Here is a 27,197-nt window from a genome sequence, read left to right on the forward strand (position 1 = left end):
TAGAAACCCTTTGTGACAGTTAGATTAATGTACCTGCAATACTAAAATGCTATAGGAAGGGAGGGAAACAGGTCCACGACGTAGGAAGCGGTGAAGGAAGTAGTCAAGGCGAGCAGTCCGGAGTGTAGAAACCCTTTGTGACAGTTAGATTAATGTACCTGCAATACTAAAATGCCATAGGAAGGGAGGGAAACAGGTCCATGACGTAGGAAGTGGTAATGGAAGTAGTCGAGGCGAGCATTCTGGAGTGTAGAAACCCTTTGTGACAGTTGCACGTCGTAGGAAGTGGGGAAGGATTTGGTAAATGCGAGAAGTTCTGAGTGTGAAAACAGTTTGTGGTAGATAGATTAATGTACATTCAATACTAAAATGCTGTGGGAAGGGAGGGAAACAGGTCCACGACGTAGGTAGTGGCGATGGAAGTGGTAAATTCAAGCAGTGCAGAGTGTGGGAACCGTTTATGGCATTAAGATTCATTAGTTAGATGAACATTTATTGGATTTTTAATCATTTTGAGATTATATAATAGCGCTATCGTTGTTATAAATCATCATTGTAAGCAATACAATATTTTTTTGGAGTTTCCTTACACTGTGCTTTGGCAATTTATTTAAGTTAGATTAGTTCAGTTTGGCTTAGTTTTTTTTTATGATAGGCCTCATAACAAATATGGTAATAGGCTTCATTTAATCAAAAGACGTTTTGTACAGGAACGACGGATTTACCTCCTATCGATAACTGTTGGAAATCCATTATGTATATTACCAATGACTTTGGTTAATTAATGGACGAGAAGTTAGGATTGTTGTTGACTGAGATTTGGTTGATTTGCCCATACAAATAACATTATTGTGTTCACCAGTGACACCGGTAAGTAGGCTAGGTGTGGGTGGACTCTTTCATTATTGCGCTCATGTTCACTCATCCCGTTACGCGCAGAATAAGCGTACTACTAGTTATTTATTTGCAGATGTAAACTTGAATTGAACTTAGGGTGTTGGTATTTGGGGCATTTACCTTAGTCTAAGTAAAAATAATAACAATAATTAAAAATATGTAAATGTATAAATATCATCATCCACTTCAAAGCATTATTACAGTAATCTAAACCACAGTAAATAATAATAAACAAGGATTTCACTACACGTAAATACAGTAGACTCTTGCTTATCTACATTACGAAAAATCAGGACTATCGAGAGTCGAGCAAATACACAGTACTGTATATAGCCGGCTTTTCAGTTTTGTTCCAGGTTCACAGTAATGATAGCTGTGCATATGCACTTCCACCAGTAATAATTTTTACTGCCGTGTTATCCGATTTTTTTGATTATTTAATAATATTGGATAATCGGACTTCTAATGAACTGTGCTGCTAAAAAAATCACGATTGCCGATCCGGACTACCGGGAGTCCGGACAAGGCCGATCTGGATGAGCGAGAGTCTACTGTACTAAAAATTAATACAGTATAACTTATGAAGTTAAAAGAATCGAATCAGTGTTGTACTATCGTGAGAATCAGCATAGAACGAAAGTGTAAATGCATAAGTAAACTCAGAATTGATAACGTTATTTTAATAACAGGGAAATCGCCTAACAGAAAAACCTAACAACAGTTATCGCTCGACAACCCTGTTATTCATCCTGTTATGTTATATAACGTACATCTATATATTAAAGACCACTTAGCCTTAACATTTCATTCGTATCTTTTTAAGAGCTTTATTTCAAGATAATACATAGTTTCTAGCTTGTTACATCCCTGAAATAATATGCTTTTACAAAAACCATAACAGAATATTTTTAATTGATTAAAATTTCTAAAACTTAGAAATAGGCTATATGCTTAACAAGTTTATGTTCTAAAAGCTATACAAATTTCATAATGATTACGTAGATTAGTAGTTTCTTTGGTTATAAAACGTTAAAGTCGCCCGTTGTTAAAACGTGCCGAAAAACCTGTACTTTTTGTAAGTTTAAACTGCATAAAATTTGAAACCAACACACATAAATGTAGAAATAAAATTGCTGAGGGGGGGGGACGGCTGGAAATGACACTACTGCCAACCACAAGGAGTAAATTACCCTCGTAAATCGAAAAATTACCTGAGGACCGATCGGGTCGGCACTACTTATTTTAGCAATTTTTTCCTAAAAATGTTCAGTGCAGACCCGATTGGTCCAAATTTTTTTTGTGTCCAAATCTTACTTTTTGTATGGAAACCTTGTAACTATTAACAAGTATGTATAATAAACATCATATAGCTGAAAACTGAACTACAATTCTGATTGGCATTGCGGCAATAAAATCAAAAACTGGCATGGTACTTAATATGTTGAGCGAGGAAGGAGGGAGATTAGTTAATTTATATTACGTGTAAGTTTCTATTTATCTTAAACAAAAAATTGCCTAGGTTTAAACCAACATCATCATAGCTTTAACCAAACACCAAATAAACAAACCCCAATGCAAAACTTACCTCCATTGGAAAGTCATGAAGCATTGCTTTTGCATTTTTCTCTGATTCAAGAGCTTCTTGGTATGTAAGGTTAGCTCTACCACTGAGAGAACATGACCAAACCAAGGAGTTGCAAAGAATAATTCTTTCACAGTAGTCTCTGCAAACAACAAAAGATCAAAGATCTAACTTATATGATAATCTGGTGAAATATAGGCTACAGTAATTAACTTGTAGTTTGAAACTCTCCTTCACAACCACAAGACTGATAGGTCATTTACCACTTAAATTCCCAATAATTATACAAATAAACTCCAGGGAGATGAAGTTAAGTTAAATAAAAGTAGGTCTATATGGATGAAAGTGCAGGTTGTTTTGTAATATTCTTCTACCGAGCAGCCAAACATTTGCAAAGCTGCAGCTTGTTTACGTGCAGGCCGCAAAGGACTAGCTTCCACAGCTTCTCTCTACTCAACACTCTGGACGTTCTCTGGCGTCCAGGCTGACCTTGGACGGCCTGTTGATTTTTGTTTCAATACTGAACTAGTAGCTCTAAAAGATTATTGCACATTATTGCACTTGAGATTAATTAAATCCGTTATGTAAGGGAAAACGTTTTTAATCTCACTTGGTTTGGATTTGCTTTCAAAAAGTGATGGGAAATGGTTGCAGTATTTGTAATTCAATGACAACATGACATTCACTGACATTCATGACATCATAACATTCAATGAAACATATATCAGTGACAGCTAGAAAAAATAATCTTGATCCGAACAGCTGATCGTTATTTTATAGATGATAATGTGATGAACATTGGGAGAAAACTTGGGACAAAAATCGCATTAAATTGGTTTTTTAAACGTCGGTAATTTTATTTACAAAGTAGTGAGGCCATATTTTAATAGCTAAAGAGACTCTCGCCAATCCAGTGAATACATTAAAATGATTTGCATCTTGATAAGTTAGGTACCTACTCTCGTTTATCAGGAGAAGGCCGCGTAAAATGGCTCTTGGGCCGTGACAGACAGGAAGACAAACAGACAGAAATTGAGATGAGACTTGTTTCGGCTTCTTTAATGTATACAACGTAAAATTAACCTAAAAGTTTATGATTCTGAGCAATGTAGGCTACAGACAAAACTCTAATTTTATTTATATAAATAGGCTTACACACAGTTTGACAGAGCGCAGAAGAAAATAAACTCTACGCTACGCGATAGGGCGCACGCAGAGAAAACCTCTGCAAACTGACACCGTGTCACTGAATAGCAAATGACAACAAAATAAGAAGGAATTTGGAGGTAAAAATAGCTAAGGGGCATTCCTGGGATAAGGTGCATGAAGAATGGAGCCAGACACAACTGCCGACACACATTATGCATATTTATATCAACAAAAACTACAAGTGCGGAGGAAAACTCCGCAAGTGCCCACTCGAGGGTTAAGTTATGGTTAAGTTATTGAAAACCACAGAGATAACCTAAGATTGACTTAGTATCATCATGCCATGAAAAACCTTACCTAGGCTACCCGGTTATTTTATCAGTGACCCAGAGGTCAGTGAGTCTAGCCCAGGAAGCTTAGAACCTAAGTTATCAGGTAAATTTGGAAAATGATTAAAGTTACCTACCCTAGAAATTCAACAACTTTTGTCAACAAGTTTTTCTACTTACTCATAGTCCCTGAAGATTTCATTTGTAAGTTCACAGAAAAATACCTCTTCATTATCATCCAAGTCATCGGGTTCTTCATTTCGCTCAAACGGATTTTTGTAGAGCAATGGCATGATGGAAAACTAGAAAATGTTCTACAACAAATTCATACAATCACAGTGATGAAAATGTAGCGACGGAGTTAGGTTATGTGGATGTAACCACGAATACCCGTTAATATCCGATATAATTCCTAGAAACTCACTAATATATAATATATTTTTACTACCATTGACACAAACAAAGGAAATTTAAAATCTCATGAATTCACTTCCAATTCAGAGACGGAGCGGTAGCGAAGTAGCAAAGTGGGTTAAATATCATTAATGAACGATTGGAGGCAACAGGCAAAAGACCTAGCATGCTAAGGCCTCTGAAATTTATTCTCCGTACAACATCACAACATGTAATAAACAGTGTAAGCAAACTGACATATTGTACCAGTTAAAGGCGGCCATGATTGTACCGTACTTTCACCCATTAGCATGTCAACAACCATGTATGTGATGGGAGTTAAAGATTGACATTTTTTATAAAGAAAAATCACAAAAGTTGCAATAAATTATAGACTAACCAACACGAGTATAGATCTCTAATTCCATTATACATTTTGAAGTTAGTTTTTCATGTCTAGTTTATGTCAAAGTTCAGTTATGTGTAAAGTTCACTAACTTTGACAAGTCGTTGCCCTTGATTGCGTAAGCATAGACATTTTTTAAAAAGCAAACTTAGTAGAACCACTCTTTATGTACAAAATGGTGTTTGGTTCACAATTTAAATGTTAAAACTAGAATCGCTATATGATACCGCGCGAAGCGGTTTTCTGACGTTTTTCGGTGGGGGTAGGGAACCCTCTTAACAATGATTTAAATCCGTACCACTCAAAAATCAAATACGGTATTGGTACAGATATGTGGATGATGTCATTTGCCTTTTTGAAGGAAATGAAGAGGAAAGTAAAGATTTTTTTAAATATTTGAACACATTGTCCAAGAAAATAAAATTTACCCAAGAAATTAACGATAATGAAATAAACTATCTCGACCTAACTATTTCAAAAAACATAAACAAACACGATTTCAAAATTTACAGAAAACCAACTCAATCAGACCTAATGATACCATCAAATTCTAACCATCCTTGGAAATACAAACTATCTGCTCTCAGATCCATGCTAAATCGTCTTTTGAACATTCCAATGACAAAGAAAAATTACGAGATAGAATTAAATAAAATTAAATACTTAACATCAAGGAATGGATATAAGCAAAACATTATCTACAATATGATTAGAAGCATCAAAAGAAAGAAAAATCAAAATCAAGAACACAACAAAGAAAGAAAGAAGAAAGAGAAATTCATTAGTATCCCATTCAATACAACTCTTAACAGGACTACAAGAAAAACTTTTCAAAATTCTGAATACAAAATTGGCTTTAAAACAAAAAATAACGCTTTCAATATGATAACAAATAACATTAATACAAATAAAGAACATCAAGACATCTATGACAAATCTGGCATTTACAAAATTAACTGCACTGATTGTGAACACTTCTACATTGGTCAGACAGGACGCTCTTTTAAATCTAGATTCAAAGAGCACATTCAAGCTCTTAAGAGTAACAACAGAACTTCCATGAAATCAAACTTTGCTGAACACCTTTTATCGATCAACCACAATTACACAAATTTAAAAAACAACATGAAAATTCTAAAAGTTTTAAACAAAGGAAATCGAATGGATTCAACTGAAGAATATTTCATATACGAAGAAAATCTAAAAAATCCAAATCATATTTTTTTTAAATAGCCAAATTCCTTCAAGAAACCCAATCTTTGACCAAATTTTAAAATTAAATAATCAGTAACAAAAATGTTTTTCCAAATCCTGTCTAGTTCTATAAATCATCTGTGTATATAAATTATATTTATTTACAAACAAGCAATATAAACAACAGTTAAGTGTATAATGTATTTTGAAGTTTGAAAATGGACTAATGTCCGAAACATGTCACTTCTTTTTATAAAATATAATATACAGGGTGCTCAGTTGTACTTATTTACTTAAATATTTAATATATCAGCAGCCCTTACGTGAACACCTAAATTAATATTTATATATATATATATATATATTAAAATTAAAACATATATAACAAAGTACCCTTTTAGTAATTATTTTATTTTTCATGACGACATGTTTCGGAACTAAGTCCATTGTCAAGTCATTTTTACCATAACCTCATTCTTTAAACTAACAAAATTAAAAATATAATCATATACGTATATACGTATATACCTTATAACAAATATATGACTAAAGCAGTAAGAAATACGTTTAAAAATTCGGATATAAGGGTAAGTTACAGAACTAAGAACAATATTTTCCAATTAATCAATAAAAAAATCAAACACACAGAAGATAATGAAGACGAAAAGTACAACAAATCAGGAATCTATAAGATAAACTGTAGTGACTGTAGCAATTATTATATAGGTCAAACATCTCGAACTTTTAAAACAAGATTCAAGGAACATCTACAAGCATTGAAATCAAAAAATCAGACATCAATGAAGTCGAACTTCGCCGACCATATAATGAACACAGACCACAGTTATAAAAACATGAAAGACAATCTAACTATTTTAGAATTTGAAAAAGAACGTGAGAAACTTAATGTGAAAGAAGAGCTAAATATTTATATACACAACAAAAAGGACCCCAACAACATACTCAACACAATGATTCCAAAATTAAACCAACCTATCTACGATAAAATTGAAAAACTAAGGAAAGAAAGAAAAACATTCATATAGTATAATGAAAAAAAAAATTAATACCTACCAAAATGTATTAAGATTTAGTTAACATATTTTATTATTTTTACATATGATTATATTTTTAATTTTGTTAGTTTAAAGAATGAGGTTATGGTAAAAATGACTTGACAATGGACTTAGTTCCGAAACATGTCGTCATGAAAAATAAAATAATTACTAAAAGGGTACTTTGTTATATATGTTTTAATTTTATTATATTAGTAGCCCTAAAAATGCAAGAAAATAATATATATATATATATATATATATATATATATATATATGTGTCCGTTAGCGCGATAACTCGAGCAAAAATGATCCGATTTTGATGAAATTTGGTACAAACGTGTAAACCTACGTTTATTCGAACGAGTTCGCGAACCAGCATGATCGGACCATGGGAACAGGGATTTATGGGGGCTTTTATGGGGTAAAAATGGGTTTTTCCTATTTTTGACCCAAAAAACATAAAATTTTGAAATTTCTTTCCAAACTATTTTGTAGAGCAACCCTTTCAGGCCCACTGTCCTCTTTAGGGGACATGCCATTTATTAATTTATTGTGAAGGCTGGTCATTGTTTAGTGCCTTAAAACCCACTGTCCTGTCAACAGGACACTTTGGCAACACACAAATATCAATCTCAGCTCATTCTGTTGGATTTTACTAAAGTTACAAAAAACATATGACGTCAGGGCACGGCCGCCACAGCAGTATCAATTTGGTGGCATGACATACACACGATATATTTGTTATACATTATTATAAATTCAACAATTATGAAAGGTTGGTACATTATTTTGTTCCTTAGCAACGTAGGAACAATAATATAACAGTATTTTGCCTCATCAGGACAGCAGACAAATGTTGTAGTCTATCGTCCCATTACTCCATGGTGAGTTGTAATGGTTGTAATGCTTAGAACAGCTGGGTACAGTTTGTCAACAGTGATTTAGTGGTTTTTGTTAGAGGTTATAAAATGAGTTACAGAAAAGTGGAAGCTAACAATATTTTAGACCTAATTGAAAGTGGCAATGTGCCTGAACTTGAATATCTAAGAACAAGTAATGAACAAGTAAATACTACAACAATGAACAAGTAAATACTACAACAAAATATGAAGTGAATTTTGGTCATATTGGTTTTGAAATGGAAAGAGATAATTATTGTTGTTTACTAAATAAATTCATAACATTGTGTATCTGATTTTGTGTCTATTTTTCATTGGATCCCTAGTGTTTATCATGTCCACTTTGACATACGCCCAGTGTCCTCTAGAGGGGACATATATTTGAACAAAAAATTTTTAAATGAAATTTTAATGAAAATTATTTCTATGTGTTCACTGTAATAAGCAAGTGGTAATACACATAATAACAGCTTCTAACTGGAATGGTTGAACATTTTCATTACAAACTTTAAAAAAAAACTAAAAAATTTAAATTTTTTTGAAAATTTGGTTGTTTTGTTTTTATTTTAATGTTATTATTTTAATTTATAAGTAAGTAGTTTTTGTATTTATACAGTTTTTAATACTTTAGTTCTGTAAACTACTAAAAAATATAGCTTTTATTTTTATTTATGAGAATTTCACTTTAATATTTGCCCAGTGTCCTCTACAAAGGACAAGCCTGTAAATTAAAAAAAAAAATAAAAAAAATAAAAAAATGTTCAAAACATGTTTAGAGGACTTGCCTTTATTGATTTATATCAATATATTAGTTTTTTTCCAAAAAAATCAAACTTAAAGGGGGCCTCAAAGGGTAAAAAAAACAAATAATTTAGTATATTGAAGCGTTATAATGCTCCTAATGGTTACGGAGAAAATTCCAAAAAATTGTTAATTTAAAATTCTCATGTTATTCTTATGGAGAATAAGTAAACCGTTGTAGTGTGCTTGTTTATTAACATATTTTGACCAAATTTGGAAAATGTTTTTATTTATTACTAACTATTAACATTTTACATAAAAAAAACACTTTTACCCTCCCTGTTGCAGCAAACCTAAGTATGTGTTAAACTGATTCTATTTAAATAGGGAATAAATGTGATATTTTTAAGGAGACATTTTAGTCTAAATCCAATCAGGCAAATGGAAATTCGCTTAGTCTGCAGGTTTGCTGCGGCGGGGGTATTTTAGAATATGAATGCTTGGTCACTGGGCTATAAAAATATAAACTCCACTTTAAATGTACAAAAAGTCTATATAGTTTCCAATTCTATATGTTTTATTTTCAATCTTTTATTACATTAATGTTTATAAATTAGGACACAGCTACCAAGTTTCTACGGCCAGTGGTCTCTCAAATTAGTGAAGACAAAGTGTCTAATTAAATATATAGATTCCCCAATGTTAACCTCATGGGGGAATACCCAACTTTGATGGAAGATCCTGGCCAAACGATGTAATACAGATTTCAAAAAAAGAAAACCCCTTTGCAAAACTACAGATAAGGGCCAGTTTCTTACACTATATATATATATATATAGATGTCACCAAGGGGGCCGTGCACCAAATAACCATCAGTCAGCAGACCACTAGACCGTCAGTCCACGGCCACCTTTAACTACAGGCCGCGGCCTTGTAGAATTGGCAACGTCGCAAGTGGAGTTGTTTAGTGACAGACGTCCAATAAGATAACATGGCAGACATGTGACATCAGATCATTAATTCGCACTTTATTTACCTTTACCTTTACCGGTTCTTCATCGTTGCCCAGCCATAGCTGGGTAGATTGCGTTAAAAAAAATTTAAAACTAAAACTTTTACTATATACACTATATACAAGGCGATGGATTCTGATGTCCAAACTGAGTCAGGGGTCCCAAAAAATTCCCTGATGGAGTAAAGGGGCCTAGTCTTCAACTCCCTAGTGCGCTACGAACGCTTTAACTGGTAGGCCTCTAACTTCAACACTGAGACTATTATACAGCTTTAAGGCCAGAGTGGGGAAACTATTTGCAGTCTTACTGAGTCGATGGGATGGAAGATCAAGTTGGCTCCAGTTTCGAGTATTGCAACTATGAAGGTCACCCCTGACACATAAATTTATTAAAATATTGAAAATAAAACATACAGAATTGAAAACCGAAACAAAACGAATTAAAAATCTCTATCTCTACATTTTTAAGCTAATTCAATATTGTCATGGTCCAGTAACCAATCTGTCGTAATAGCTATTTACATTATAAGTGTAGCAAGAGCGTTTTTACATCACGCGGGTGAATGTTCACCTACATTCACCTACGTGAGTATACATGGGTTTACGTACAATATTTTTCATCATTATCCATTTCACTCATCTTCTAACAGTAACGTTCTTTTAAAAAAAAAAGCTAGGTTAGGAAAATACTTTAAAGCATAACAATAACATTCAAGCGCACAGCTGATTTCTAGCGTTGAATGTCATTGGCTCCATAAGGTACGGTTACACCAGAGCGAACAGGAGCGAACCGAACGTTCATTGGTGTTCGCTGTAGTTCGCTAGCATTCGCGAACACCTGAGAATGGGAGTAGTCACACCAGAGTGAACACATACGAAGTGTCTTGATCGAAACGTCATTCGCTTGTGCTCCGCCACCACAAGAACTGCATGGCAACGATAATCCCTGAATCGTCACCGTGCATTGTCTCACCTTGCAGTTTTTAAATAGACTAACTGTTTAATAAAAATAATTTTGAAACAGTTAATTTTTTATTTAACAGTTTATAATCATCACTACCAGGATTCCATAACACTGGCCTCGCTTTGTATTCTTCAATCAGCTCCAATATGTTCTCATCAGTCCACTCAATATTTAAATAAAATAGGAATAATAAAATATGGTAGTACAACTAAAAAATCCACCTTTGACTTAAACAACTTGTTGATAGCAGTAATCCAGACACCGGCAAGGACCAGACTCACTCCGATCACTCCGATGTGCACTGAGCTATAATTCTAACTGGAGGTAGCACTGAATGTCAAAGATGCGTGTCGCCAGCCGCCATGTTTGCGTGAGGTGTGAGTTATAAAGAAGCCATGTTATTGGATGAAAAAACTCACTGCTATACAGACCTAGTTATAGAAGCCATGTCATTGGTTAAAAAAACTCACTGCTATACCAACCTAACAAAATCAGCGACACGGTCTTGACAGACTTCTGCCATGGCAGTGCTACCTCCAGTTATAATTTTAGCTCAGTGCCGATGTGGTCACACTGAAGCGAGCACCGAACTCGAGTGAACGCGAATTTCCTTTGATCGTTCGCGCTGAAACCGACAATGGATGGAGCAGGTGCGAACGCGAATATGCGACTTCCGAGCACTGCCAAACACGGCCGATTGGTGTTCGCTGCACCGGTCACACCGAAGTGAATTTCGCATTCGTTACTGCTCGTTCGCTCCTGTTCGCTCTGGTGTAACAGTACCTATAGAGGTATATTTTTTAAGTTATGCACTCAATGCTATTTAAATGGGTTTCTTTACATCACCGAGTGAGTTTTTGATACTTTACATCACTCGAGAAGTAAGGAAGTTGTATACATCACGCTTGGGATAGGGAAGTTTAACATGGCGGGTTAGGTAAATACACAAATACCATTAGCTGCTTCCAAACAAAACAGCTGTTACAACACCACTTACGACGTTGCCACTTCGAAGGCCGTGGCCTGTAGTTGGACGTGGTCAGTCTCACCTCACTCAGTACTCAGTCCAGTGAGCAGAGTGAGAGTGACTCAGTGAGTGAGTTCGAGTTGACTCGTTGACTGTTGACTCAGTCTCAGTTCGTTCAGTTCAGTGCAGTGCAGTCGCAGTGCAGTGTCAGAGGAGTGGCAGTGTCAGCACTCAGCGAGCGAGAGAGGTGTTAGGTGTTGGGGTTTGTCATCAATGTCAATAACGTAATCATTTTTGTTTTCGTTATTCCTTGCCATCAATGAAATTGGATGAAAATATTTCATGAATTGTGTACCCGAATTTTTTCCGAAAATGTAAACTAAATGCATTTTATATATTGATCAGATCTATGTAGGGCTGATAACCTATTATATTTTGTCTCCTCTGAAGAATTTCTGTAATGTTAACAGTGTACCGGTAACTTAGTTGTAAACTTTTATAACCTATTAAGTTATACCTACCACCTTCGTTTTCTAAATTTATAAAATGGGAGTTCCAGCATTTTTTCGCTGGTTAACCAGAAAATACCCATCGGTTATCGTACACTGCATTGAAGAAAAGGTAAGTTAATTAGGCTAGATTCAATAGATTGGGCAAGGATCAAGTTCAAGTTAGGACATTGTCCCGGGTACAGTTTCTTAACTGGGCTATGCTAATATAGATTGAAACTATCGAAATGGAAATATTGATTAATAATCAATATTTTTAAATATGTCTAGGATAAAATTAACCTAACCTAACCAACCAAACTTGCTGATGGTGAAAAAATCGCATGAAGGTTTACTAGGCCTAATCGAATCGATAGTTTCAAGTTAAGCTACGGCAATTATTTGGTATGTCTACAACGCGGTATTATGTACTTTTTTTATGTCTACTTACAGTATTTTTCACACTGAATCCAAAAACGCAATCAGTTTTAGTCGGAGAGATTCCTAAATGATGCCGCCATACAGTAGACAATAAAAATAGGTAAGTTAATTGTATTTTTGTACTTCTAATGATGTAGGCCTATACTTTCAATGGTCAAAATATTAAAAATTAAAAATCTTGAAGCAACCAATTAATTTATTTCTGGACCACCTGATATGGATTGACCCATTCACTAACAACTGTTCTGTGGCGAAATAACTTATAGGGGAAACCACTACAAAGGGCCAAAATATACTTACCCTCCACTGGTGAATAAAATGACCGCCAGATCTAGGGTTAAAGAGACAGAGACAAACAGACAAGAATTTTAACCACAAGGTATTTGTTAGATATAGGCTATTTTAGGTACCTCCGAGTAGGCTAAAATTTAATTTTGATAGCCTAGGCCCCTACTTATCTTATTAAAGATAATTTATTGTTGAGTTAGGCCTATGTCTGATCGATTTTCAATGGACAAATTATAGGTAGGCTAACTACAAAGGCAAGAAGGCCCTAGCTTAACTTAGCTCTGCTTATAAACTTGGTATTGGGACAATGGGTACAGTTTCTTAACACACTCAGTGCGGCATACCTTCAAACAGGCGCTCGCCAATGGCGGCGAGTCCCGGGCGAAGCTCCGCCGCGCAACTGAATCGGTGAACGCAATTGGCATTCAAATATTTCAGTCTGACGAATAAAAATAGAGCAGCGGTGATTGTGCTGCGTTAGCCCGAGAGTGGACGTAGTTCACTGAGACACCCAAAGCTAGCAGCACTGCCTGGATCCGTAGCCAGTGTCTTTGAAAGAAAAGTGGCTCGAAAAGAGAAAATTGCCGGAACCGGGACAAAAACATTGCCAGAAGGGATTTTACGGGGGTATACTTCCATATCTGTTGGCACAAAAAACCTGTAATAAAAATATCGATTGATATATCGATTATTTGATATATCGTTTGGTTAGTTAGGTAAGGTTAACCTAATCTAACTAACCAAACGATATATCGAATTAAACAATCGAATAATCAATATTAGAGGAGACCGGGGCACCTTGGGCCAGTTTTATATATTAGCTTTTATAATTTATTAATGACTTTACTAAATGCAAAACTAATATTTTTATTGTAAAGTACCATATTTCATTGATCTTACAGTTTCATCTTTACAGTTAAATCTACAGTTCTGCTGGATCGATTTTATTAAATGATGTGTCTTTGGAAGGCATAAACTCTTTAAGTTGCTTTTTCGTTTAAAGTGTATTTTATAGCCTAGCGGTAAGTTTAATAGTATGAAAGTTATAAAGCGTTAAAACTGGGTCATTCATTTTGAATCACCTTGTATGTTTAGAATATTATTATAGATCGTAAAGGAAAACAAAAATATTGATATATATAAAAAAAATCATCGATAATAATGAATGTTCCCTTTAACAGGAAAGTACCTAACTTAGGCTAGGCCTATAAATAGCCTGTTATTTTATTTAAAATCGTTATAAGTAACTTGTAAGTAGCTTAGGTAATTATTTGGTATGTCTACAACGCGGTATTATGTACTTTTTTGATGTCTACTTACAGTATTTTTCACGCTGAATCCAAAAATGCAATCAGTTTTTGTCGGAGAGATTCCTAAATGACCGTACAGTTAAATAATTAATATTAAGCTTCAGTTTTGTTGATTTATTAACTTATTTATGGTATGGACGAGTCCAAGTGCTAGTGGCGACTAACACTTAAAGGGGAGGAAGGATTGTGGAGTGGAAACAGCTGTTAGTTATTTACCATTCAATACAAAAACACAAATCGTAATAACATTTAACAACGATTCATTATTTGGTGTGTCTACAACGCGGTATTATGTACTTTTTTGATGTCTACTTACAGTATTTTTCACGCTGAATCCAAAAACGCAATCAGTTTTAGTCGGAGAGATTCCTAAATGATCGTAAAACGAGGGTCAACATTACGAATCTAAGGTTCATTGAGCTAAACGCCTGTAGCTCTGAATGGCTCCCCGGCAATGGCTGAGCTCTCATTGAAGCAAGGTTGTTGGCATTGGAGAAGGATGACATTTCCCGCCCCGCGCCAGTGGTGCTGGTACCGCGGGCGTGAATCCCGCCCCTATCACTGAACGTGTTAGTGTAGTTTCAGAATATGTAATATTGTATACAATTTAATTGTCGATCGCCAAAAGCAGCTGTTTTTGTAGTCAGGTGACCAAAACTTTCCACCACCAAAATCTATTTTGAACTCTCTAGTTTTTTTAACTATTTTTCTCGCTACATAACTTAATACTTGCTCAAAATTTTTTTATAACTTTTATAATTGATAGCCTATTTTAAATGTTAACATCTATCTAAAATATGACTTAACCTAAATATTGTTCAAATGGACCACTAAGTTAAGTTACTTACAAGTTACTTATAACGATTTTAAATAAAATAACAGGCTGTTTATAGGCCTAGCCTAAGTTAGGTACTTTCCTGTTAAAGGGAACATTCATTATTATCGATGATTTTTTTTATATATATCAATATTTTTGTTTTCCTTTACGATCTATAATAATATTCTAAACATACAAGGTGATTCAAAATGAATGACCCAGTTTTAACGCTTTATAACTTTCATACTATTAAACTTACCGCTAGGCTATAAAATACACTTTAAACGAAAAAGCAACTTAAAGAGTTTATGCCTTCCAAAGACACATCATTTAATAAAATCGATCCAGCAGAACTGTAGATTTAATTGTACAAAGTTAAAAGTAACCTAATCTCAAAATTTTTTGACCACTAGAAATTTGGAGGTTACTTGACGTTTTTGCAAATAACTTTTAAATTGTGAGTTAACCGACCAAAGTGGAAGGTAATATTCCGAAAGAGAATAATATTTCCTACAATCTACTATCATGCATTTTTTGAAAATACGCAATAAATGTAGCCTAAATTTTGCTTAAAATAAAAAAGTGTGAAATTTAATGTTTGCTATGTTTATTGTCTACACTGAAGACGGGTATTTTCAATTTCTTTTATTTTTAGGCAATTTTTGGTACTTTTCTTAAGTATTTTCAAAATATGCACAACAGTAGATTGTAGGAAATTTTATTCTCTTTCGGAATATTACCTTCCACTTCGGTCAGTTTCCTCACCATTTAAAATTGATTTACAAAAACGTCAAGTAACCTCCAAATTTGTAGTGGTAAAAAAAGTTGGAGATTACTTTTTAACTTTGTACAATTAAATCTACAGTTCTGCTGGATCGATTTTGTTAAATGATGTGTCTTTGGAAGGCATTAACTACTTGAGTTGATTTTTCGTTTGATGTGTATTTTATAGTTGTAAGTTTAATAGTATAAAAGTTATAAAGCGTTAAAACTGGGTCATTCATTTTGAATCACTCTGTATTTAATTTACAAATTTACAACTGATCTTGTTTAGGCTAAAATATATATTGGGCCTATGGATTAAAAAATTAAACTGTTCTAAGCTAACCTAACATAACTAACCAAACTTGCATTTCAAAATTCCGTTTGATACTGTAACATAAAAGGCAAGTGGAGAATATAAATTTTTAAATTTTACAGCAAGTTTGGTTAGTTATGTTAAGTTAGGTTAGTTTAGAACAGTTTCATAATCATTTCAATTTAATGCTTTTAAATTAGGCCTAAGTTTATTGTTTGTAGATAGGGCCTACTGAACAATATTTATTTAACGTAGTTGTCAGGTGATATGTTTCAATTCGTTACCCTAATATGTCATGTAAACAAATAAAATATCAAAATGTTGAGAGAAAAACATTGATAATAGGGAATGTTCCCTTTAACAGGAAAAGTAAACTTACCATTAATTCAAGTTAATAACTTAGCCTAAGTTAACTTAATTTTAGCCACGTTTTATTCTAGATTCATTACCTTTTAACTTATATAAGTATTTTATAAAGCCAGATTGCAGGTGCATCCTCTATTATGAGATAGGCCTATAACTTACCTAACTTACGTTTCCAAGTTATACACCATTTTTTAAATAAAACAATTGCACTTAGACCCTAAGTACTGGGGAACTGATCCTTGCTTAGTTGTGGTTAATTGGTCTGAATCGTTTAAACAATATCGTAAACAAATACATTTTATTTAGTCCTACAATAAGCTAAAAATTTGTATTATAAACCATGGACATTTTATCGCTGAAATAATAATAAGTCTGTAGTCCTAAATTTAATTTTAAAAGTAGTGTGCAATTAAAACTTAGTTAATCAAAAATAAGATAAGTTAAATTTAAGGTAAGACGCGTCAAAAAATTTTTTTCACAAATTTTTTGTTATTGTTTAGTTTTGTGGACCTGTTTTTTTTTTTGTTTCCATAGATACCAAAAACAATATAAAAATAATAATATAGGCCTATCTATGTTTTATAAGAGTTTTTATGAAACTTTACAAGCTCCGTTTTGTCAATATTCATAACTCGTATTTTTTAAGGCAGGCGTCAAGAATTTTTTTACACAATTTTTTTTATTGTTTAGTTTTGTAGACCTGTCTTTGTTGTTTCCATAGATACCAAAAACAATATAAAAATAATAATATATCTATGTTTTATTAGAGTTTTTCTGAAACTTAACAAGCTCCGTTTTGTAAAGTTCAAAACGTTAATTCATAACAACTCGTCTTTTTTAGTTTTTCGCCATTTTCCGAAAGTTGAGGTTTTTAACACTTCGGTACACTTTTTGACCATAATTATGAACCAATTCGAACAATTTTTTTTACTTGTTCCTTGTAATGTTTTCTATAGTAATAGGAACCAGTTTTTGTGTTGTTTAAAAATTATTTTTTATATGGGCTTTTATGTGTAGTAAAAAGATGTAAAAAAAATCAATAAACAACAATAATCCATAAAAATGTTATTATTCAACCAAATTAATTTTTGGTTCCTATTATTGCTCTTTACTATGGCTAGAATAAGCCCAGAAAAAATCAACTACATATGTTAATATTTGTAAAAGTTATGTGTAGGTACCTACAATGTATGAATTTAACATGGGCGAGATAGAGACGCCCGTCTTACCTTAAGTTACACTTTTAGGGCTATCATTTTGACTATGTGTAACTTAAGTGTTTGACAGAATGTTTCTCCCCTCTAGTCATTGAACCCCGTCGTGCGACTTTTACGCTCACCGATGATAGCGGAAGTTAAGGGAACTACAGTTTAAATAGTTTAATCCGAACCACATCGTTGCCTTGTAATAATAGCTCTAGGATTATGGGGCCACACACATATTACAAAATACACTTAAGGGGGGGGGGAGGGGTAAGACTACACTGTGTTATATGGTGGAGGGGGTTTGGCTCAACGTTATATAACGCACACATTCCTCTTTAAAAATGCAAAAATAATCAAAATGATATCTAAATCAGTTACTTGTACAAAAAGATACGTCCACGTACCTATTCTTCGTAACAATCTTGTTTGTTTGTATGAATTTTGATTTTATGAAGATTACTAAACTAAAGTCATAACAAGTTTAATGATCTATATATTAATACGCAAGCAGGTTTCTTTTCACAGTCATAACTCAATAACGGTTTGACGGATTTTAACGTTTGAGGTGTCAAATTAAAGATATTTTCACGTAGATGTGCAAATACGTCTCAGAATATTAAGAAAGGGCGCCACTTAAGTACACTTAAGGGCTAAAGTTTGGAAGGAGGCGCCATCTGTTGACATTAGATCAAACTCATTTCCCTTTGTTTACAAATAACATATGGACGTAGTTTGAAATAGTTTTTAAGGTTAATCACAGACTGCAGGACTTAAAACTTCCAGAGCAAAGCCGGAACAGATATTTTCATTTAAACGTCTGTTAAATAAGTCTGGTTCATAAAATAGTTTCCTAGCAAAACTTGATAACACATTGTTCGTAATATTTAAATTAATTTAACTTTCTTCTTATTTTACTGAATTACCATGTAGTTTTGGTTACAGTTCGGTGTAATGAACAAGTGAATGTTTGAAAGTGATTATTCTTAGTGCAGTTACCTACCCGTTGCATTACCGTATCACGTAATTTACAATGTATATCAAAATTCCGTTGTAGTGTTTTCTGTTGTTTGGTTAACTTACGTATTTTTAAATCAATTTAAAATTAAGCCACCAGTAAGATGAAGAACTGTGAGTGGCTGGAGGGAACGCGGACGTTACCGCTTTCATCAACCTACCAATGGAACATTTGAAGGATACAGAGTACCATCGTGGTGATACATCATGGATACATCTCCTCAGACAAATGAACGTTAAATGTTTACATTGTGGTGGCTTACATTTTAAGCAAAGGAAAGACCGAAGCAGTTCAATTTTCACTCATTGTTACCATAAATGAAAGACCCGTTTACCTCATCTGCGGAATTCACTATACTTTGAGGAAGTTATTGGAAACTCCCAATCTGAAAACAGGGCTGCGAGGCTTAGATCTAAAATTCGTCAATTCAATTTCACCTTTGCCATGGTCAGCTCTGAAGCTCATTTAGATGAGAGGATCACACAGGGGATCTACAATTTAAAGATCCATGACACGTGTTATCTCCGAGTAAATAATCTAATACCTTTAGAAGGTCATCTTGAACCCGCACAGATGTATAGTTGAGTACGACGTTGGCACTGGAACCCAACAGCGCTTGAAACACAATTCAAACAAAAATGCCAGGAAAAAATATGTGGGAATAGGGTCACATTGCCAACCTATTTGCCTAATCTTTAAAAATTATAGCGGAATTTTAGAGGATTTTTAGAAGGGACGAGAGGTCCGATGAGTACAGTGAGATTCGTGTGCTTACTTATGCTACTTAAATAAATGTCGCAGCTATTTTTAAAGCTGAAACAGAGCACAGCCTGGCCAAATAAATCTTAGGTCTCTTCCAAAAACTAATAATGTTAAACGTGAATCCGTTCTAGATCCGTCGTTTAGATCCACTTGCTTACCCTCTTATGTTCCCAACCGGAGACTTTCGTTGGCGCCCCTAATTTAAACACGGCTAAATCAGAACATATAGGTAGGACAAATAATTTAACAATGCTATAGTACGTGTCCTACTGGTTGGTGAAAGAGAGAGATTTAATATAATAAATAGGTTACATACCTTATAAATCCGGATTTATAAGGTATGTAACCTATTTATTATGTTGAATTCAACAGCTCAGGAGCTAGAATGGAAATTAATTTTAAGAGCAATTTAGCTTGCTACAAAAAGTCTAAAAACTCACTACAGTGTGTGGTTGACATCTACTTTCTCATAGAGGGAACCCACCTACAGTACATAAGAGATAGGATATCGCCAAAGCATTACGAGAGCGGATCTAAATTTAAATATTGTATACTACTTTTATAATCTTTTTACAACATTATATTTTTCATATTTATATAATCATTCAGAAATTACTTAGAGTGACTCTTTGATTAAGTCTTGCTGTTTATTTTTTTACTGGTTATTCTTTCATTACAGCCTGCAGTTTTGCTCGGTTTCGAGCAACAGGTTATCTAGTTTATTTAAATCCATATCCCACTAGTCAAATTATGCTTAAGCTGTTATTAAAGTCTACTACGATCGAGTTACGTAACACAATGGTGGGGAGGGGGGGGGGGGTTGCTCAAGCATTACAGTGTGTTACACAACACAGCATTACAGTGTGGTGGGGGGTGGGGGGTTCAAAATGACAATAAAGTGTGTTACATTATATTTGTAATCCAAGCCCCTATGGCCTTTGACCATTGGATACTGAAGTCAGAAATCCCATCTAGACCTATATGGACCAGCTGTCACATTTTTAAATAAAGAAATAACATAAACTTAGTTGTGTGAGCCAGTCACAGAATGTGCAAGTGTCTAAAAAATTTTATTTTCCATCTCTTTTTTTTTCTGACCAAGTTTAATAGTCAATTGAGTTCAATAGTCAAAGGGTAGGCTAGAATCTTCAGATTCATGTGGAACTATTTCCCACAATTTAATAAGCCTAATCTTGAATTTGTTAAATGTATAACATTGAACTTATTAATCAACAGTTTTCAGATGAAAAATTGTAAAAAATCTAGTTAGTCAAATTATAGCCTACCTAATGAATAACTAAATAACTAGTTAGTTAGTCAAAAGTTTTCGAAGTAGATTGGGCTTTATATAATACAGTCACGTATCCACATATGTGGATACGTGACTGTATTAAGGGTTTTGAAATAAGGGTATATTAGGACAGGTAAAGTGAAGGCTATAATGAAAATAGTTACCTATTAATTTTTCTTACCTCCAGATTGATTAGGACAGTAGAAATAGTAAGTTTAAAGCAATAAGTTATCAATTTCATGAATGCAAGCATTTTTAAATAATTATTTTTGTTGTCTAGTTTCATTTAAAAATGTTTGCCAATACGGGAAGGGGTACCAAACTGTCAATGGTCCATTACTTTGTGCTAATTAGGCCTATCTTATATTAAGACCTATACCTCTCTATACAAATTCAAACCGCAAATGAATAAAGCGTATTAATTTTAATTGTTATATTACAGCCTAAACAATTAGATGGAACAGACCTGCCAGTAGATACTTCCAAGCCAAATCCCAACGGAGTTGAGTTTGACAATCTATATTTGGATATGAATGGAATTATTCATCCCTGCACACATCCAGAGGACAAGTAAGTACATTCTCACCATTGCTTGATTTCTGGAAATTGATACACTGGAACTTAACCTACCAGTTCCAGGAATCTTGTGAGACACCTTTTCTCCCTCCCTTTCACCCCCCCCCCCATTGTGTCAAATTGTGTGTTCCAATGATGAAGTTTTGGATATACAGAGTGTTCAAAAAAGGTGGGGACATAATTTACTTAGTGATTCCTCGAGTCAAAATAAAGAGAATATAACAAATAAGTTTTTTATCCAAAACTGCTCAGTTAACCAGATATCTGTCATTTTGTATTTTTTACATTAACATTTTTATCTTTAATTTTTTTCAAGCGATCTTTTACTTATGAAACTTGGTAGCCTATATCTGTTAAGGTAAGAGACCCATGCTAGAAAATTTTTTTTTTTAATTCAACTAAAAATTATCTCAAAATGGTGGCCTTATAAATTCTTTGAACTTAAATAATTTCTAAAATATAGCAGATTTTATAAAAAATTTTAAGAAAACTTGTATTTAGCATTTTTAATTCCCTACAAACGATACCAAGTTCAAAAAGATTTATTAAAATTCAACAAAATATCAAGATTTTTTGTAGTAAAATGAGGCAAACCTAACTTAAAAACACCTATACAGGTTTAAGACAGGGATGTATTCTCTCACCTACTTTGTTCAGCCTATTTGTAAACGACTTGCCAGCGGTGGGGGAGGTTGTAATTTTGGAGGAACTAGGGTTAACATACTTCTCTAAGCATCTAACGTAAGAGCCCAAGAAGGCTTTTTAATTTCTCCCCGGCTAGGCTATACAAAGTTTTTGTATATGTCAAAGTTATGTTTTGGTCAAAATTTTTGAGTTTGAGTTTTGAGTGGATATATCCATTTTGAGTCCCCCTGAACCCTAAAAAGTGGGTTTTGAAGTGATGTGTGTATGTGTGTGTGTCTGTAGCCTATGTGTGGATGTGTAAACTAATCCATGGTATCTCCAGGCGTTTTTTCACTTTTTGGAAATTTTGATTTTTATAGGGATTTTCCCATAAAACCCATACTAGGTGGCGTTCGCAGAGGCATCCACAAAATTGAGCGGAGTCATCAAGGGTTCATATTAGGCTATATTGTTTTTGTCATAGGCCTACTGCAGTAAAAACAGTCGTTTTTAATGCATGCGTTTTGGGCCTAAAGTAGCATTTTTACTCTTTAGGGAGTAAAAATTGTTTTTAGCCTCCATAGAGTAAAAATCTGCTGTTGTGAACTCAGTTGTAAATTTATATTGTAAACGATTGCATGCATCGAAATATGTATCGATTCGTGCTCCTTAATCATTTTAACCTACAGTCTACAGTCTCTTCCCATAGCATTTTAGCATTGCAGATACATTGATTCATTCCCACACTCAACACTGCTCAACTTTACTACTTCCTTCACCACCCCCTACGTCGTGGACCCGTTTCCCTCTCTTCCCATATCATTTTAGGATTGCAGATACATTTAATGTAATTGCCAAAGACAGTTCCCACGCTCTGCACTGCAAGCCTTACTACTTCCTTCACCATTTCCACACGTCATAGACCTGTTTCTTTCCCTTCTCATAGCATTTTAGGATTAAAGATACATTAATCTAACTGCCACAGACGGTTCTCCCACTATGCCCATACATTACTACTTCCTAAGCCACTTCCTACATCGTGAACCTGATTTCATCACTTTACATAGCATTTTAGTATTTTAGATACGTTAATCTAATTGCCACAAACATTGCCCACACTCCGCACTGCTAGACTTTACTACTTCTTTCACCATTTTCTATTTCGTGGGCATGCTTAGGTTTGTAGATACCTTAATCTAATGGTCATAAACAGATCCTATACCCCGAACAGCTCGCCTTTACTACTTCCTTCACCACTTCCTACGTCACAGACCTGTTTCCTTCCCTTCCAACAGCATTTTAAGATTGCTGATACCTTAATATAATCGTCATAAACAGTTCCCACACTCCGGAGAGCTCGCCTTGACTACTTCCTTCACCACTTCCTACGTCATGAACCTGTTTTCCTCCCTTCCCGTAGAATTTTAGGAATGCAGATACCTAAATCTAATCGTCATAAACAGTTTACACACTCCGGACAGCTCACCTTGACTACTTCCTACGTCGCGGACCTTTTTCCTCCCTTCCCATAGCATTTTAGGATTGCAAATACCTTAATCTAATGGTCATAAACAGATCCTATACCCCAAACAGCTTGCCTTTACTACTTCCTTCACCACTTCCTACGTCGCGGACCTGTTGTCCTCCCTTCCCGTAGAATTTTAGGAATGCAGATACCTAAATCTAATCGTCATAAACAGTTTACACACTCTGGACAGCTCACCTTGACTACTTCCTTTACAACTTCCTACGTCGCGGACCTTTTTCCTCCCTTCCCATAGCATTTTAGGATTGCAAATACCTTAATCTAATGGTCATAAACAGATCCTATACCCCAAACAGCTTGCCTTTACTACTTCCTTCACCACTTCCTACGTCGCGGACCTGTTGTCCTCCCTTCCCGTAGAATTTTAGGAATGCAGATACCTAAATCTAATCGTCATAAGGGTCATAATTTGAATAAAGTACGATTCTAAGTAGTGATTACAAAAAATATTTATTAATAGTTATTCTAATGACAATTGCACTTTTTAATACTGGTAACCTATAGAACACCACAAAATACGTAGAAAGCACTAATAGATATATATGTCAATGGTAGAGATAGTTTTATACTGAAAATTCTCGTTTTGTGTAACAGAGGTCACACTAAGATAAATCTTAATTACATGATGAAAAAAATGGGAAACCCAATGTATTTTTTATTTTTTATTGCTCAAATATACTGTTGTTAAATATATTACAGCCCTGTTTCTTTTGTTTTACCTATATCTTCATAAAAGCTTAGAAAAGATGTAATTATTTTCCAAATACGAGTTTTACACAGGTTTTTTAACCTCATAATGTGTGTATACGATTTTATAGTCATGAAAATCATTGTGTACTAATTTAAAATCAAACTAAATTGAAAAAATATAACAATTTATACATATTTACACTGTACGTATTTTAAAAATATAAATTAAAAATGTGACATTCTGTTACATGTGTGTGACCTCCGTTACATGTGTATGACCTCTGTTACATGTGTGTGACATCCGTTACAGAGATGAATCAGAATCTCACACTATGACATAAAGAACAACTATATCTTAATATTTAATATGTCCATAGGCATCAAAAGAAGATTGAAATAATGAAAAAAAGAATATGCTAATAATAACAGTTCAAACTAATACAAGTAAGTTAGTCTTCCAACTAAACGTTAGAAACAATTTTCTTTATTTTCTCCATCTCTTTTTTTTCTATTTGGTAATGGCGTTGTGACACTGGATAAGGTGGTTTGGTCACACACATTAACCCAGCAATGGTAACTTCCTGTTTGTCTTCAGGTGTAGGCCAGAAGAATTTATTGCCACTTTTGGACATAAACGCTACTACCAATATATCTCCTTCTTTCTTCTCCTCCACAACTCCTAAAATTAAAAAAAAAATTCAAATTATTTAGGGCAAACAATAATTTTTATCAAAAAGCAATGAATTATTTAAATTTTTGAATGATTTTTGGCCTACTGTTATAAGATTAATGTAAACAAAATTATAAAAAGAAAGTAAAAAATTTGTTGATTTTTTAAATTGAGTTTAAATTTTAGTTACCTGGATACCAGTCGTTGTCATAAATGACACAAACCCAGCTTCCCACATCAATGCGTCTTGTACGACATAAATTGTCTTCTTGTGGGTCATCCAAATTGTTTTCCAAGCTGGGACCATTAGTTTTATCCAATAGATTGTCTTCTTGTGGGCCATCCAAATTGTTTTCCAACGTGGGATCATTAGTCTCAAGTGCATGTACTATTAATTTGGCTAAGAAAAAGTATTTTAGCGAATTTCCCTATAGGGAAGTAGCTATTACCGTAGGTCTCATGGTAAGACTTAGGCCCGGGACCGATTTACTTTTTCATTTTAATGTCCCCAGAGACCAAAAACACCATTCGTTCAAATTTTTATATATGTATATATATATATATATAGGTATATATATAGATTTATATATATATATATGTGTCCGTGAACACGATAACTTGAGTAATTTTTATCCGATTTTGATGACATTTGTTTTGAAGGTGTAAGGCGGGATAAACTTGAATGAGTTCGCGATCCAGCATGATCGGACCATGGGAACAGGGTTTTATGGGGGGTTTTATGGGGTAAAAATGGGTTTTTCTCACTTTTTACCCTCAAAACACAAAATTTCCCAATTTTTCTCTAAACCTTCTTAAAGAGCTTAAAAAAACAAACAATTCAGTATATCAAAGTGTTTTTGTACGGTTATTGGTTACGGAGAAAACTAAAAAAATGGTAAATTTAAAATTCCCATGTTATTCTTATGGAGAATATTGTAAAATGTTGTAGTTTGCTTGTTTATGGATATATTTTGATCAAAGTTGGCAAATTTATTTATTTTATAGTAAGCTATCAATATTTTACTAAAAACACACTACTTTATTAGTTTCCTTGTAGCAGCAAACCTAGGTACTCGTTAAACCTTATAATGTTATTTAAATAGATCAATTGAAAATCAATTCGGACAAATGGAAATTCGCTTAGACGGCAGGTTTGCTGCGGCGGGGATATTAATAATCTATTGGGAAGATGGTCTTAAAATTATGCCTGTTTATTAAAAATACATTGCTTAACAAAGAATGTTGTTTGATGTTCTTACATTTTTGTCTTTTTAATTAAAAGTCAAGTTTCAATTTATAAACAAGTGGACCTAAATTGTCCTGTTGCCCAATCAATTTATTTACATTAAATTTTTGAAACACAAGTTCCATAAAATCACACTTCCAACAATCTTTTGTAAATAATGGGTTATAAGTTAAATAAATTGATTTATTATTGGCAAATATGTGTTTTTAATAACTTACAAACTAATGTTAGTTAGTTAAGAAAAGCAAAATAAATTAGTGATAAAGTAAAAGGATACAATGACTTTCAACGATGTGGTATGGAGGATTGTGCGGATGATGCTTACAAGCCTTGTTGAAGGCACAGGTAAAGCAACTAAGCCTTCTGAGAAAGATTTTGCATGGTTCGTCTTTCCATGTAGCTTGTTGAATCTGACTAATGCCAACAACAGCCTGAAGCTTTTCAGGCCTTTTCAAATACATCTCATCAATGTCTGTAGATTTAATCTTTATTAGATTTACCTTACTGCAAGTTTTGCTTACACACTTTATAAATGATTCTACATCTGTTACATCATTGCCACATTTCACCATGAGATCTGCACTTCTTTTCACCACTCCACCGATTCCATCGGCAGAGCCTTTGCCGTGCCCACTAATGGAAAAATTCCATGTCATGGATTTCAAATTTGGTACATACTCCTTTATTCTAGACATGAAAAATATATTGAACCTATTTTTGTATTGTGATGATGGTCCATCACTTAATACATGTAAAGTGTCAATTTCAGGGCTTTTGTTTATTTTATCAAACAATGGCAAAAGATGAGCCCAGACAGCATGTGCCTTGTGATCAGTGTTATCGGTTATGGTACAAAGTGATTCCAATTTATTTTTGGAGTACATAACTACTGTGTGGAGTGACAGTTGCTGTTTTGAACCTCCAAAGTGGCAGCTTTGGATTTCTTTATAAGACTTGCATAAATAGTTTTCAGAGAAATCAATGTGGAGCAAACACTCGTTTTCTTTAAGTGATTTCTTAAGTGTGTCCATGGTATTGTATTGGTGTGTTATTTATTTTAGATAAATGTACTTTGTAAAGATCTAGCTGTTCTTGTAGCTTCATTGCTAGTTCAGAAACAGTGCATTGAACTTCCTCTTTGATACTCACCCTCATCAGTTTAGGATTTTTGTCAGAAATCGGTTTTGTAATCT

General features: G+C 33.9%; 2 protein-coding genes across 3 annotated transcripts in view; one reads left to right on the plus strand and one right to left on the minus strand.

Annotated features, from left to right (window-relative positions):
• Positions 1–4,478, minus strand: part of LOC128983124 (bromodomain adjacent to zinc finger domain protein 1A) — a 218,572-nt gene extending 214,094 nt beyond the window's left edge. The window contains exons 1-2 of the mRNA XM_054402292.1: positions 4,138–4,478; positions 2,483–2,621 (exon numbers count right to left, since the gene is read on the minus strand). Coding sequence (XP_054258267.1) covers positions 2,483–2,621; positions 4,138–4,250 — 252 coding nt within the window. The 5' untranslated portion in view covers positions 4,251–4,478. The remainder of the gene's footprint in view (positions 1–2,482; positions 2,622–4,137) is intronic.
• Positions 4,479–11,821: 7,343 nt separating this feature from the next.
• LOC128983126 (5'-3' exoribonuclease 2 homolog) overlaps positions 11,822–27,197 on the plus strand; it is a 237,619-nt gene continuing 222,243 nt past the window's right edge. For both annotated transcript variants that reach the window (XM_054402296.1, XM_054402297.1), the window contains exons 1-2: positions 11,822–12,212; positions 21,095–21,222. In XM_054402296.1, the coding sequence (XP_054258271.1) occupies positions 12,138–12,212; positions 21,095–21,222 (203 nt within the window). In that variant the 5' untranslated portion in view covers positions 11,822–12,137. The remainder of the gene's footprint in view (positions 12,213–21,094; positions 21,223–27,197) is intronic.

The sequence above is a fragment of the Macrosteles quadrilineatus genome, unplaced genomic scaffold, assembly GCF_028750875.1.
Source record: "Macrosteles quadrilineatus isolate MER2022 unplaced genomic scaffold, UCM_ALF_1.0 Scaffold_1__1_contigs__length_201487025, whole genome shotgun sequence".
In the NCBI taxonomy this organism is placed as follows: Eukaryota; Metazoa; Arthropoda; class Insecta; order Hemiptera; family Cicadellidae; genus Macrosteles; species Macrosteles quadrilineatus.